This window comes from Cebidichthys violaceus, unplaced genomic scaffold, assembly GCF_023349555.1.
Source record: "Cebidichthys violaceus isolate CVI_PGR_0920_01 unplaced genomic scaffold, fCebVio1.0.p SCAF_8, whole genome shotgun sequence".
Classification (NCBI taxonomy): Eukaryota; Metazoa; Chordata; class Actinopteri; order Perciformes; family Stichaeidae; genus Cebidichthys; species Cebidichthys violaceus.
This window is the reverse complement of record NW_027176964.1, coordinates 770925-787500: the sequence shown is the minus strand read 5'-3', so window position 1 is coordinate 787500 and position 16576 is coordinate 770925. Positions and strand designations below refer to the sequence as shown.

At 40.0% G+C, this 16576-nt stretch overlaps 1 protein-coding gene across 6 annotated transcripts in view; it reads right to left on the bottom strand.

Moving 5' to 3' along the window:
* Positions 1–3094: 3094 nt before the first annotated feature.
* The window catches only part of asic1c (acid-sensing (proton-gated) ion channel 1c), an 84798-nt gene continuing 71316 nt past the window's right edge, over positions 3095–16576 (bottom strand). For 3 of the 6 annotated variants that reach the window (XM_068701610.1, XM_068701612.1, XM_068701607.1), the window contains exons 2-11: positions 14695–14845; positions 14024–14151; positions 9285–9435; positions 9125–9181; positions 8533–8686; positions 8217–8308; positions 7797–7876; positions 7025–7096; positions 4377–4429; positions 3095–3208 (exon numbers count right to left, since the gene is read on the bottom strand). In XM_068701610.1, the coding sequence (XP_068557711.1) occupies positions 3130–3208; positions 4377–4429; positions 7025–7096; positions 7797–7876; positions 8217–8308; positions 8533–8686; positions 9125–9181; positions 9285–9435; positions 14024–14151; positions 14695–14845 (1017 nt within the window). In that variant the 3' untranslated portion in view covers positions 3095–3129. Of the gene's footprint in view, positions 3209–4376; positions 4430–7024; positions 7097–7796; positions 7877–8216; positions 8309–8532; positions 8687–9124; positions 9182–9284; positions 9436–11225; positions 11354–14023; positions 14152–14694; positions 14846–16576 lie in introns of all 6 variants that reach the window. The other 3 variants (XM_068701611.1, XM_068701608.1, XM_068701609.1) reach the window with 2 other exon arrangements.

The window sequence follows — 16576 nt, the reverse complement described above, 5'->3', positions numbered from 1 at the left end:
ATTGTGTTCATTCAATCCGTAGATATTGATGGAAAGATAAAGCCGTTTTTCACATCTGCAGACTATCTTTTTGAATATATTGCACGATCCCAAGCCTGGTTTGAGGAGGATGTGGAGAACGTCCTTTTGATTCATCTGACTCCAAAAATACATTTTTTTGGACCATACAAAGTGAGTAGCATGGCTAAGATTACATTAAGAGACCAGAGATAATAGGAATACATAATGGTCATGCAAGGAAGAAAATGGGTGAGAGTCAAAATAGTTCAAATGTAGGCGTCGGGTGACAGAAATATATAGAGTACGGTTTTCTACTTGGCCATAACTATGCGCTAAATATCAGAACTACTTAATGAGCACAAACAATTCAGGAATAGTTTCTGCCAGTTCAGATACACACTGCTGTTCTGTGACTGGTAGTAAGGCAGGGGGTGTGTGTGGTGGGGGGGGGGGGGGTAAAGGTAAAGACCCGGCACATTTACCCAAATCCTACATCCACAGTTTGCGGTAAATGGTGGGTCATTTTTATGCTTTTGAAACCGGATAACATGACACACACACACACACACACACACACACACACACACACACACACACACACACACACACACACACACACACACACTCACACTCACAATGTCATGGCAATGCAGCATCATCAGAATAGCATCATTGTGTAACATGAATTGGCATTTTGTGTCTCTATATTTGGCTAATGATGGTTAATATACAATCGTCGTATCATACATCTGTGTTGCAGTCGGCAGCTGTTCAGTCTACATCCATTCCAGCTGTTGAATACATCATGAATTGAAAAATGGGAATCCCAAATATATTTTTATTTATGTAAATTTGATAACAATTGTATCTGATTTAGTGCATTTATTGCTCATGACACAACCACACTGATACACCTTTTTTTTGTTTGTTTCCTGAAAAGTAAAATTTCCATTTGGATAAAGTCTCTGGCTCCTCTTGGAGTACGCTCTTATTCCTATGAACGCTGGAGCAGTGAACACACCACGTGTAACAGCCTGTGCAGTTAAAACTAGAGCCATAAAAGGTAGTCACAACCATAGACGTCCAGTCATTGGCTTTCAAGTGATGGCTGATCTCCAAGGGTTTGTGCTTCACGTCAACAGTCATCTAATACACAGACAACAGAGTAATAAAGCTACAGTGTTATGAACACCACTTTAACTAGATTGGCATTATACTTGAAAGTTTCACATTTAAAAAACACCAAAAAAATCTACTCTGAATTTCCAGTAAAGTATTTATAAGTGAGGATATGTAAGTGTACCTACGAGTCCATATCTGTAGTGTCAAGGATTTAAATAACAGAGTGAACATTTAAAAAAAGAGGAAGTGAGACTCACACGAAGATAAGAAAAGTTGTGTACGTGAGTAAGATGGGTAAATATAGAGTTTATTATACTTGATCATTTATACATCACAAACTGTTATTTGTGACTTATTACATGTTCTGGGATAATAATAATAATAATAATAATAATAATAATAATAATAATAATAAAGGGATACAATGGTAAAATTGTACAATGCATTTCTGTTATAAATCAATTGAACTGAATGGGGCTGAGGTGCGTGGTGGTTTTCATGTTTTGAGGCAATTCTCTTGTATCTAATAAAGTCTATTTAGTTGTCAGTCACGTTATATTCACCAGAAACTCAAAGACACTTACGGTCCACCCAGATAGAAAGTCCAAATTCCTTCTGGTGTAAGAACAGATGAAACAAAACCTGTATCTCTCACTATATATCTATCTATCTATCTATCTATCTATCTATCTATCTATCTATCTATCTATCTATCTATATATAGATAGATAGATATATTGATATATATATTTGACAAAGGTCTCACATGAGCAGTATAGAATTTCTTCATGGCATTTGATTGCGGGTATTTACAAATTTCTGTCAAGTTTCGGAATGTCACCAACAAGCCTTTAAGTCTCCTTATGGACAATAGAGAATAGATTACTATCACAGGGGATTGTGCTGATGAACACTTTAAGACACAGTCATGAAAAATACGTAGCTGACAATTATTAAAAAGGCAAAAAGGAAAACCTGATTGTGTTTCTCTTCTAATGAATTTAATGTAAATAAGGGCCAATTCCTGCAGCAAACTGCATGCTAGCATTTTTTTGGTGACAGTCAGCAGAGCAACACTATCCCCCCCAAAAAAATGGGAAAACAATAAAAATTGAAATGTCACGATATAAAGATACAATCAACAGCCTTTTTTTTGGGCCTCCTGACTCTTTGTTAAACCTCACTGTATGTAAAAAGTGACTTAAGTTCACAAACACATTAAATTCAGTAGCTTCTGCCAGCAGCATGGAACCAAACTAGATACTTGCATATATACAAATAATCAAGTTCCTTTTCTGTTTTTAAATCGACTGAGCACAGTTTGTAACTCACGAGACATTCCAAAGCCTCACGAGAGCAAAAGGCAACGTTAAACACCAGCCTGGTGTTTTGGTTCACTAATGAGCAGCTCTTTTATCCAACAGTCAGCTGATTGACGTCTAAAAAGGCTCTCGTGTCTAAACTGGTGACAGTATAAGGTCACTCCACACAGCACTGGTTTGATGCTGGAGACGTAACACTGTTCAGAAACTGCAATGCTACACATACCAATCCACATGTATTCTGTTTGTTGGTTTCTGGGATTGATGTACAGCAGCACTAGCACAACAGTGCTACGTCTCATCACAGGGCAGAACGCCTTTTAATTGGACACATTTCTCTTCACTGATTGTATAACTCTAAAGTGTCTGCATAAGAAAAACAAATCCACAAAATGAAACATGAATAAATTAACACTGAAACCTTGACATGGCAGTTAAACCTGAGTTCTGTTTTGGAAGTGGTCTCTTTTTTTTTTTTCTGATGATAGTACTCTATTTCTATTCAGGCATTGATAAACTCTACTATACGTTTTCGAGTCATACACTCAACCGTTTTCTGTTTGAATACATTAAATTATTTCACAGTTTGCTGTCAAGTCCCCGGATGTGCCGCCCCATCCCCCCCCCCCCCCCCCCCCCCCAACCCCTACTTTATGTTGTCAACAAGCAAACTCCTCAAAGTTGCCTAGAGTCGGGTGACGAGGTAACATGTTCGGCGTGAATCCGAGACTGTCCGAGTGACTCCGGAGGGTGTCACAGGTGCTCTGCAAGACAGAGGGAAGGGAAGGAGGGAACACGAGTTCAACCGGGTTAAGGGAGGGGCAATGAAGGGAGTCATAAGGATGAGGATGATGATGATGATGATGATGATGATGATGATGAAGGACATAAATGAGCCACAGGTAAAATGAGAGCGACCGGGACAATGGAGGGGCGTGGAGGAAATACAAATAATAATAATAAATAACATATGTGGCGAGGAGAAATTGTGCAAAAACAGAATTATTAATGCATCAGAAAGAAGGAATGGATGGAGGGCCGTAAATGACAGAAACATATGTGTGGACAAATGATGAAGTAATGAATACAACAGATTTGGAAGTTCCAAGATCAGCCACATCGCACATGTTTCACAGGTCGTGAAAAGAGAAAGAAAAATCATGGCACGATGGAGACAGATGAATGAAAGGAGGGAGAAGAGAAAGAAAAACAGCATATTTTTAGTGCTGCTTTAACACTAGCATGTCAAATTGTTATAGTTACGGAAGTTGAAACATCCACATATGTCTGCGTCTCCCTGCATGTGCAAAAGTGCTCGCTGAGTAGATAACTCCTGCTACTGTACGACAACCATTGGTAGTCCCGACGGCAAAACTGGCTATTCCAGCAGACAAAAGAACCATTTATATTTTGTGCAAACTCACTGCATGCAGACCTGCGATAACATCACAAAGTAATGCATCTAGTGATGTTATCTGGCAGGAGCCTCAAATGCATTGCCTCTAAACGGACCTCTGTGCTGCGGGGAAACAAATAGATCTCGTGTGGATCAGCTTTTTGTGACACAATTCAATAAATATGTAATCTGTTTTCACAGGAGCACTGCGCTTTATCCTATTGGGAAAGAAAGCATCATTATTCAGTGGAAGGAGCAAGTATTGTATAGTGCAGAGTCAAAATTATTATGCACTTGGAGAATCCAACCAACTTCTGTTGAGCCGATTAAATACAGAAACACACCACACTAACCTGCCCTGACACCACGGTAGATATTACAATTGCTCACTGCAGTTGGATAATTACCCCTCTTTTTTTTTTTCTACCAAATCATTCTGTAGCCACTGAGGAAATTATGTATGAAATGGTCTCAAGTATGTATGAAAGAGAGGGACAGCATGGGAGGGAGCATCTATTATCGATGGGGTGTGCTACCTGGGGGCATGATTAGGCGTGACACCAGGGCTGGTTGGGTTCTCTGGAAACTCCTGGAATAGACATGATGAAAAGAAAGATGGGTGAGGGTGGCTGAAATGAAAATAAAACACAATGCAAATGCTAATCGGTAAACGTGCCAGGGAATACGGCAAGAGACTGTTTTCCCCCTCAGCGATATCGTTGAAGTACTGAAGGAAGATGGCTGTTCTGTTCTTTTGTTGCATAAGTGGGGAAAACAACAGATGATTACGGTCACGATCACGACGGAGGATGAAAGTCAAACTTGGAATTGAGTCTAATAAACAGCTGAATGCATTACTCTAGTGTCGGGGTGTTTGAGAGGAGAAGTGACAATGGACTAGTTGAAAAAAAACGGTTATTGAATGTGAGAGAAAGGATGGTTTCTTGTAAGCAGGTGAACATATGACATGAGTGGGGCAGAATACAGTAAATATCACACTACGTTTGTCTCCAGTCGAAGCATGAGATATTATAAATATCAGCCCGCTAAATAAATGCTTCTACGACTGCCACTCAAAAATCACACTGACTAAAAAAAAAAACCTCCTTCATCAATGTGTTGGCTTAAATGAAAATATCTCCACTTCTACAGTAGAGAATAAACAAAGTCTTTCAAATCTTTTCTTCCCACTTCAGCTATTGAACCAAATCCTGAACGGCGAGGCAACTGAGCATGCACAAACACAAACCACATGCAGAGACAAACCCACGGCTCGTTCACCGGTTTGAGGAGACATAAGGGCCGTGTGGTTGAATCGCTGGTGGTGAGAAAGTCTTGGGCTTGTGTGGCACACAACAGAGATTTAGAGGAACCGTCTGCACGTAACAAAACATCTGCTGAAATGCTTTTGATTAAAACAGCACCAGAAAAAAAGGGAAGTGTTTTGAGCTTGTGTTGGTGCTTCCACCCGTACAATGAGGGATTAGTGGCTTTTAGATGTTATTTGGACTTGAGACACCACCGGTGGTCCCCATGTGTTGAAAGGAACTGGATTAAGGCGTTGTTTGGATTTTTCAAATGATGTTCTTTTTGCATCGAAAGGAAATAGTTATTGTTTGAGAAATCTGATGGTTAGCAGTTAGACAACTCATTAAAACATGTTTTAGTATGAAGCCTAATATGGAGCTCATTTAATGCTGGTTGCAGCACAGAAAAGATTTATGTTGTCCACATATGTAATTAAATAAGCATTTTTAACAACATAGGCTCAATGATTTAAAAAACAAATTGAAGTGGACCCTGGTAACTTACTTGAGGGACTCCTTAAAAGTTAATTATTTATTAGCTATTAGAGAAGATGCTCGCTTTGTTCTGAAAAATCCTCACATTTGAGCTTGGCATTAAGAAGAATATGATGAATAACATCCATTTAGAATTGGACTGAAAATAGTTATTTCACATATTTTCCTCAGCACAGTGAGTACACCAACAATTATACGCGTTAAGCCAGTAAAGGTTGGAGTCAGCAGTACTGACTGTAGAACTTACATAACAGTCTGCAGGGGAAGTGGAGGTGCCTCCGGACGCCACGGTGTTAAACCACTGGGCTTGACAACATGCTGTGATTTAGGGCAGGACAGAATTGCCCCACATTATTCCAGCTTTCATTGCCTTGAAGGCTTTGAAAATGAGCTGATCATGAAAAGTTCATAAAATCTCCAGATCTCTCAACGTTGCTCTATTTTCTGCTCATTTTTCTAGTCTTCTACATTAATCCATTATGAGTTTCCTCTCATTGTTCTGCCAGACATAAAGCGGCAGAACCAGAGTACAATGGCAGCTTTTCCCGCTCTAAGTGACTGTAATTACACGATCAGGAGCTGCTGTATATTGTGCAAACACTGAAAAGTGTGTTGATGTGTGCAATAAACTACGGTAAGGGCTATATATGTAGCAACACATTTGACAAACCACAAACTAGAATTAACACCTCACGGTTTAATGCCTCCGCCAACCAGTCATGATGGAGTTTACATCACTTTTGTCCTATTAGACTTTTGAGTTATGGCCAAAAACGTGTTTTGTGAGGTCACAGTGAGCTCTGACCACTAAACTCTTGTCAGTTCATCATTGAGTGTAAGTTGACACTTGTGCCAAATTTGGATTAATTCGCTCAAGGGGTTCCCAAGATATCAGGAGAATTGAAGAATGGGACAGAAAACTGGAAACCATAATGCTTTCCTCCACGGTTATTGCCGGAGCGGCGGCATAAAAAAACCTTGTAATAGGAGGCTTCGCTCCTTGTAAATACTCATCTGTATTCCATCTGTTAAACTATTGCAGATTGCTGTCATCACAAGGCATCATTTGCGCTGCTTCTCTATAATATCCACCATGTAACTAAAGTACCATATGCACATAATATTAGATACACTGATTATGCATTCACACAGTGCAATAGAAACAAAATATATTATTAATGATTATGTTTGCTAGCACAATACAGCTCTATGGGAAATTTAAACTAATGACTGGTGTGGTTTTGTGCTCTCTCTGGTGCTGTTCATTAAAAGCATTTCCAATGTTAGCAGACATTGTGTTGTTATTGTTGTTCCTGAGGCTCATTTAAATACTTCACATTCATACCATTCAAATCAAATGCATTCCGAGAGACTGAAATTACCAGATTGTCGCTCTGACAACGCTGTGGTCTTTTCTTCCGTATGAAGTAGCCCAATACCTTATCCTTAAACACCTAAATGTGAAAATATCAGATACACATTATAAGATGGAAAACATCCTGTTTAGTGACAATAAGATCAGACATTAGCAGTAAAAATATGTTAAATTTACATTTTGGGAAATATGCTTATTCGCTACTGTGCAGAGAGTCAGATCAGACGATAATATCACTCACAACACGGCATGTTTACGCCTCTTCTTTTGTACACATTAAACAAACAACATATGGCGTGTTAGTTAGTGAGCTCTACAGGTGCTGGTAAGCAGATTCTGTTACCTTCAGACAGAGCAAGGCTGTTTCCCTGTTTTCAGTCCTTATGATAAGCAATGCTAACTCTTTTCATATTTTATCATACAGACATAAGCACATGGGAAAAGTTTGTCTTCTTTTCTGTCACAAATCTCCTTAAGTTTAGGCAACAAACCTACTGGTCAGGTTTAGTAAAAGATTGTGGTTTGTGTTAAAAACAAACCCTTTCTGGCAGAAAAACTTCTCTGAATAAACTGATTTCCCAAAATGTCAAACTATTCCTTTAAGATTAAACACAAACTGTATAAATATATTCAAATGTTATCTTTGACTTATTTTACACGGTGTAAAAACAGTGTTACACTTAACTATTTGTCTTTGTAGACAGAAGAACAATAAATAATTGAAATGGAATGACAATGTTTACAGGTTTATATTTTAATAGTAAAAGCTATCACTTTACCTCGTATAGGTAGTCAAATATTTCCAGTATTGTTAAGACACTGGCTCCGATAAACAGCCCCATCTGCCCTCCGATGTCACCTAGAAGAAGAGAGATTAACAGATATGGGCGGGTACAGTCGTTGAACAATGGTGCGTGAAAGCATTGGTGCGCTGTCACTTCTGATTCAGTATCTCTCTGAGTAATCTGAGCGGAGATGTCAGAAGTGTCCATCCAGCCCCAACTTCTGCCAAACCCGGCTGCCCTTGCAAGAGCATCAGATTATGAAAATGTGCTCAGCCTGTTCCACAAGTTCAAAGAGGAAAACCTCAAAGCACCAGGCGTGAACACACAATGTGAAATGTGCGACGGGGCGGCGGCTGATACCGAGGTCAACCATTTTTCCTTCAAAATGAACCTGAAAAAGCGAGAGATTCTTACCGAGAAGCCCTGCAATTTCATAGGCCTTCTTCTGCTCAATCTTCTCATAATTCAGAGCTTCAAAGAAGATGTCCATGACCAATATATTTTCTCTGGAGAGAGAGAGGACAGACAAGAGCACACGCAAAAGAGTTCATTTCTATTTCAATAACAGCAAAATGACATCTCACATTTCCTGCGTAACTATCTTTCATTATTGTTACATTGAAGGTGAACGATGGAGACCCAGGTCATGCTATGCCACAACACATCCATCCAGCCATCAACAGAGGAAACTGAGATCTGAATAACGAAACCGCTACCAGACAATACTTACCCAATATATTGCTCAGTTTTGTTGAATTTCTTAGCCAGATATTTAGCAGATGCCTTACTGGGGATCTTAACCATGGACAGCTCCTTGCCATAGCGAGTCATGTTGCAGGGGGTCTGACAGACACAGTAATCGTTGTCTTTCTCTACCAAAAAGTCTGTGGATGATCAAAGTTATTTCAAAATATTGTGATCACTGCCAAGAATCAAACAAACCTGCAAACAGAAGATCTCTCTAAAAATATCTCCGCACACAACTGAAGAACTACATTCGCTGCCATCGTTCACTTTCCATGAAAGCAAATAATGACTGAAGTTATAAAACAGAGGAGGAGGAGGGGGAAAAAAAACTCTATGAGATTTATGTGACATCGGCGAAGCATAGACGCATCACAAATCTTCCTAATGGAATTTTTAAACAATAATTTGACTTTATTAGTTTTGCTTCGGCACTGTCTGAGATTAAAGTAATTTCAAGTTAAAACTACAGCGGTGTTATCTAAAAGCTTGAATAGCCGCATGGCACTGCTGCCGAACGCCTGGTTGAATTAATGAACTCGTATTTTATACGTATGCACTAAAGCGTGCGGGCTCACCTAAAGCCGGGTCAGCACAGTCTTTGTACTGCTCAGGTGTGCAAACTGTTGAGGTCCCTGTTTGAAATAACATAAAGGGTGGAAATAAATCACACAGATCATATGTAAAATTAAAAAAAAAAAAAGCATTGGTAACATGTCAGTCTCTCTGAAATCATACCAGGCATGTGAACCATTCTGCAGTTGCAGTTCTCCAGCAGGTACCGTGTTTCACAGTCGATGCGGCAGGCGGTGATGCTGTACGTGGAGAAGAATTCAGAGTCTATGGGAGTAGACTTGCAATCTCCCCAAGGCGGCGGGAGGTACTGAAGCTGAAAGAGCAAACAGCACATGTTTTCCCCTCAGTATGGTCAGCACACAGGATTACAGAGAATAACATAATGCAATGCCCAGAACACCTGGAGGACGACAAGCTGACAAAACCCAACACAAATGTTTCAAACATTAAAGGAAAAGAAAGAAAGAAAGAAAGAAGCATTTCAATGAAAATGTGCACTGAGACAATATTGGCACAAAATGTCCAGTCAGACATGACATAATCGCTCATTGGCAGCAAGCAGACGTCATGCAGAACATTACTGATGCAGGTCTAGTCCCCGGTAGGAAGCAGAATACCACGGGATTAGAGACAGGCTTTATAGAAATCTGTAAAATGTGTAGATTCAGACAGGACACCACAATTAATGGACAAATTTTACAACCCTTGGGAACAGAATTCAGAACAATAAACAGTTTTTGAATGAACAGATACATGAACTGAATTTAACAGACTGTATACACTATTACATCCTATTTTATAGTAAAAATTTGATGAATTCCCGATGAATAAAAGTATTCTCCAGAAGCTCATAAAAGTGTTTTTATTGTTGATTAACTATACATATATTCTTATCGAAGCCCATGGGAGTTTATTATAAAACTACTCTGGCCTGCGAAGCCCTGTGAATTAAACAAAGAAGCGAAGTCAGTCTGCAGTCTCATTAGAGGTAAAACTCTCATTAAAAGGTTGTGGAGGAGGTCATTACTGTTCATATAAGAGGAACTCAGGGAATCCTAAATGAATCCACTAATCAGGAATATTTAATGCCTTTTTAATGCCGTTTTTTTTTTAAGGTTTTGGTTCACAGTAAACATTTGACCCATGGTGCTCGTCTTATAACTGCAGCAATGTGCCCCGTGTGCGCTGTCTCCCTAACACTTTAAAGGAACTCCTTCTTTTTTTTTTTTTTTGGTGTACCGACATTTCACCAGCAACAAGACTTGCAGTCCGTTTTAAAAGTCTTGTTTACAGCAGTTTATGGTAATGCTGTCTCTACTACTCATTTTCATGACAAAAACAAAGCAATTATTTATGAAGGCTAGCGATGCTTGCTTGGGCATTGGAGCATATAGCTGCTAATTGCAGTGGGAGCTGGCCAACAATCAATGCCAAAAGGCTTCTTTGGCATTGATTGATGTTGATATTGTCACATTAAGGTTCACTGTAATTGTTCATCATCTCCAGCAGTTCTAACAAGGCTAACTCTGACAATCTAATGGTCAGTTACTCGATAGAAAGTAACAGAGATGGAGTGCAGTTCACTGACGGAGTGGAAAGGAACTGGCAAACATTATTTAGCCCTTATTGGACACAAGCTCTCCGTTAGTTTAAAAAACGATGTCGAAGTCTTCATGGGTAATAAACCCAAATGTAACGCATTGTCCGGTCCCTTTCAGGTGACATTAAGTAGCGTTCCAGTGGCTCGCCCCGATAACACAAAGGCAAAACAAACCAAAAAATATGTACATGGTGGTGAGAGGGCAAAGCCAAACAACAGCTATGATGAAGATACAGACTCGGATGAATGGATTAAAGCTGGAATGAAACCCATGAGATGCTTTTTACCGACAGCCATTAAACAGAGAAGACAATGGCGACAAGGACGGACAGCAGATGCTGTTGGATGTTGTCGTTTCAGCCACACACAGGGGGACAGATGGATCCATTCCTCAGAGGGGGGGGGGGGCCGCAGATGAAAGTGTGGAACTTACTGATGGGTGTGTAGCGATTTAACGATACAGTAACTGTGGCATGCAGCAAGCCCAAACAGTCATACGCTACCCTCTGCTCTTGGCTGGAAACGAACGTTTGGAAGCCGGGGGCGACCCCGAAGCCCAGCTGGTGGAGGAAAGGAGGCTCTGACTGAGTGTGAAGCTGCACCTTTATGCCGGCCTCATAGGACGTCTCATCTAGAGTGAGGGGTCAGGGGTCAGGGAACACAGCCCACATGATTATCAAAATATTAAGGAGGAGCAACACCAAGGCGAGGGACAGACGGTGGACAGAAAGACAGCCCGTTGTCAGTATAACAACAAAACAGCTACAACTGCCATTCTCTTTTTTTTTTTTACATCCACTCAGGCTGTTGTCATCCAGCATTCGTAGCTATACCTACAGAAAATAATCAATGTATTTCGTAGACATCCACGTAATCATGAACGAGCAAGTATAAAGACTGCAAAAGCCCCCACAGGTTGGTGGTTGGGTCAAACAAACCCCAATCTGTCACCCATGAGACTGCTGTTCATTCCACATGTAAAGTGAGATGTTGACTTACTTGTCATGTGACTAGCGTACTTCAGTAACGGCATTTGCGTAGTTATTTGAAACCAAACAACAATGTTTTCCTACACTTAACTAGGTCGCTTTTTTTTGCTTAAAAATACGTAAATTGTCTCCTGTGAAGACGGAAGTTTATTTTGAAAAGACTGGATGTATGTAAAAGTGAAAATTGACACGTCTTGCTGGAAACGGATGAAAAATGTAGTAACTTATCGAGAGATATCATACGAAGCATTTTATGAGGACACATTGATCCACTCAGGGTTTGGTTTTGACCGTTGTAAGTCTTCTGATGGTGTCTTCGTGTCTCTCCGATCTCACAGATCATAGCTTCCTATCGCTTCATCCAGTTGTCTATAATTTCAGTGAGCGCAGTGTCGCTGTACTCGTTGGAGACTGACTGAAATTAATGCTGGCCAGCCTGTAATGACAGTCTAATTAATTTAGCACATCTTGTAGGCCGTAAACACGTCTTTCAGCTGTCACTGGTTTGGACATTCTCGTCACGATTATAAATGGCAATCCATGCACTTTTGCTTTCAGGAGGAATCTCTGTGATGGTGATTAATATATGTGATTAATTACATATTCACTTCTTCGAGATGCCTGAATGATGATACACTTGGAGCATTTTACAACACTTGTAACGAGTAATGGAAAAATATATATATATATATATATATATATATATATATATATATATATATATATATATATATATATATATCACATTTTCCAAACTGCTTCCCAAAAATAGAATTTGTCATCTTTGTGGTGTGGTGTCTGTTTTGGGAGACCAAACTCTGCCTCCATCATCCCATGTTATTCTGCTAAAACAATGGTGGAAGATTTTATTCCATCATTTATCTCATGCTCGTGAAACTGACCAAGACCATTAACTTTAGGAGCAAAATCATTTAAATTAGGCTTGATTAATTTCACAACTAATGAATTAGATTAACTGTTGGAGTATCCATTACTTCAAGACTTCACAAGGACTGATTATGTGGTGGGAGAATTTAATGAGCCTGCGGCACAATACAAAAACGCACTTGATCTCAAAGGTAATCATTGCGAAATCCTAAAAATCCTTTGTGGCACAGGCGCCATTTTCTTGCGACTTACAAGGAGGGTTTTTCAGTTTGTCAGAGGATATTTCCCTCTTCTGTCACTGTTTCCATTTGGAAATCAAAAGACTTGTTTTTTTTTTTTTTTGGCTCGTCTGCAATTCTAGTGTAGATAAAAGAGGCCCAATTTGAATGTGTTGTCTTGGCAGCATCACACAGTTTCATTACATTTGGAGAGGATGTCCATGTGAGCTCAGTGTTAAGACCTTGAGCACAAGCTTTCCGATCAATTGGGACTTAACTATAGTTATTACTTTCAGTCCCTTACTGCAGTGAGTGGATAGTTGAGGGCCAGAAACCAATCTACCACAGAACCTGCCGGAGGCTTTTTTTCTAGCCTCCCTTGATATTGTGTGCTAGAACACCCATTTTATCGTTTCCCTATATCATAAAATATGTCTTCAAAATAGCTGGGGGTTATCGTTCTCATCAAACAGCGCATAAAAAAAATAAGCTGATATGATGACGGGTGAACCAGGCTTCTTTTAATGGTTCAATACAACATCAAAAACATGATGATCATATTAATATCTTTCCCTCAAGATACCGCTACTCTTAAGAGGGCGTCTTCTGAGGTCAGATATTTATAGTCTTTCAAGCTGTCGGATTTTGGCTCGCAATGATTTCAGTGAGAAAATATCCTTAAAGGGTGTTTAATATAAGAAAACCACCTTAAATTGGGTTTATGTTTTATTAATCGCAGTTATTGTTTTGAAGCCGGCTGACCGTGGCTGTGTGAATTCAGAGTGGATTATTCACAACATCCAAATAAATTGTATTTTAAAAGTAGTGAAGCGTCAATATTAAAGGAAAAACAAACACTCTGAGCTGCCACATATTATTGTGAAGTCTGACGTTCTTTTGGCTGAGATAAGCACAGTGTGCTTGTATGCTTGCATCCAATCATTACTTGGTCCTGCTCTATCAATATTCCTTGGCAGCTATAATCCCAGTATCATGTACCAAGAAACGCCGGGTGTTTGTATAACACCTTAACCGCACATGTATTTCCCACACAAAGGTAAATCAAAGATCTGATGTTGCTCCCGTCTCTGTGACACAGAGGTGATGGGCACTGGCTGGCGAGGATTCGGGGACAAACACAGAAAAAAAGCAGAGCAAAAAAAAAAAAGGCCGAGGTCGGAGGGGAGGAGGCCGAACATTAGGTACCAGTTGTTGTTGACATGACACAAAAGTTTGAAAACCAGGGGCCACACCAAATCCCAGTTGGTCAATGAAGGGCGGCTCGTCCTGGCTGTGGATCTGAACCTTGATGCCTGCTTCGTAGGAGGTCTCATCTGTGGATACAGCACGCCAGAAAATGTAACAACAAGTGCGGTCGCCTGTGGAAACCCGCTCTTTGGCTCTGCCACCGGTACTGTGCCGTAAGCGCTTCTAAAGCCCATGCTGGAAGCTAATATCAGACTCAAACGTTAGGGAGTTGGAACGGCAATAAACAGATTTACAACCGAAGATTCATTGCATGCTGCGTACTTTATGAATGTACGATACAGTGGCTGTTGTTGATTTGAAGACAATACGTCAACAGATACAATTTATTAGACCGGATGTCAGATGTAGACCTGGAGAAACATATCAAGAGAATACGCTATTAAACAGTAGCAAATCACTTGTGTGTAGTGGACATCCTGCAGAGATTTAGCAGTAAAGTGTATGAGGAGACCTGGGGAAATGTTGGAAGTTTGTTATCTATAGGAAGCGATGCATCCTCTTGTTACAGTAATGACAAAGGACTAGAAGAGTAGTTGGGATTTCCTGGGTGACCCAACAAGATGGAGGGTTTTTTTTTCACAAAAGGGTTCAAATGTTACCGCACTGACCTGTCTCTCCCCAAACCGGCAAGTATTCATCCTGCTGAATGTCCAACATGATCTCCAGGCCGTTCCCCGTGCCGCCTTTCAATGTGGTCAACAAAGGGTTGCCGTCCAATCCGGAGTTGAATGTGTAGCATTTTCCGTAGCGCGTGTAAATCTGTGAAGAAAAAGCACAGCACAAAGGGGGAGGGGGGGGGGGGGGGGGGGGGGCATTAGTGGAAAAGTCACAGCTTTCCTCCACGGTAAACTGTGCACCTGTACGAGATGTATTACATGTCAGCCTGTAATTGTGCAGGACAGCTAATCATTGCGGAGGCTTTGTGATTATCTGAGAAAGCAGCGCCGGCGTTAAACAGGCACCTGGCTCTGATTTGAGGAATTAATGAGCTTTCCTCAGCAGCAGCAGCAGCAGCAGCTATCAATCTTTACCCAATTTCACTACAGATTTCCCCCGAGTAAGTTAGGGTGAATGTACTATTTTGCAGTCATTAAATAAGAAACGTCTGAGGTGGACGCTCTCTGGACACACAGGCCCACTCTAAATTGGGTTTGTAAAAGATATTTGTGTGTCTCTTGACTTACAAACTTCTTGAGAGACCGAACCTGTGCCAGTAAAGCTCAGCGGTACTTAACGCCTGATGTGCAATCTCCATTTGCTCACACCAAATATCTTTCCCGTTTAATTAATCCAGTTGGCTTAAGTTAAAGTATTTATTTTCAGCTTTTGCGCCAGTGCTTACAGTTGACGGATACACTTCCCCCCCAAGTTATTGGATTTTCTCTGTGATTGAAACAATTCTCCATCCTCTGCCAAACAAGTAAAAACAAATCAGTATGATGATTAGAAATGTTGACATTTTAAACTGAACTCTAAAGTTTGGATAAAGACTAAGAAAGCTTAACATTCTGAATACGGCTCGAGGGTGCGGAGTAAACTCAAGATAAGTTTATCAATTTGCGACAAGACTATCAGACTGCAGAATTGATTGGTTATGCAACACTCTGAGGAACTAGAATATCTATTCCTCCTGCATTTCAACACAATATAAGAACCTGCAGAAGAAACAGTCACCATTTTAAATTGAAACAACTCCTACAGTAAAGCGTTACACACAACTTCATCACAGTTACATATGCATCAACATCTGCTGGTTTCTGATCCCAACAAACACAACTACACACTGAAATGGGGTGATTGTAAATGAGTCACCACTACATCATCAATCATCATGAAGCTATGGAGTCATAGAAAGGCTTGAGGAAGCTTTGAATAAAAGCAACTAAAAATGCTTAATTACGTAATTTAGTCACGTTTGAATATTGAACATTGTAGATTAATACCACTGAATGTATAGCAGTGCAATATTTTACTTTGAAAAGAATATTTGAGAATTTAAAGGAATTTTCTGTAATAATAATTACAGTAATATCAAGTGATTTTAATAACGTGATTTTCAATAACGTTCAAAAAGAAAATTCAAGTGCCCAATTACAAAAAAAACAAACGTTGAAGATGATGGAATTCAAGCAAAAGAAAAAAGAGGTTGTTATAAAATTCAGATAATAAATCAAGGCTTATCAAGGCTGATTGGAATCAATGAAACTTCACATTTGTAAGCATTTAATGCTGGAAAGATGTCATCTAATGGTTAATTTTGACTCCACAGTGTGGTGGTGAGGTCGAGCTAAGAGCCAAAACCCAACCAGCAATGCAAAGCCGATCTCAAGAGATCAGAGGCAGTGTTCCGTGTCCACACACAGACGGACTTACACACAGCTCAGACAGACGGAGACAGCGCTTTGGTCCTTTCCCCCTGCTGCCTAATGAGCTCTGCAAAGTGACAAGGGAACTGGTTTTTGAAGATTCAGATTTTAAGCTCAGATAAAT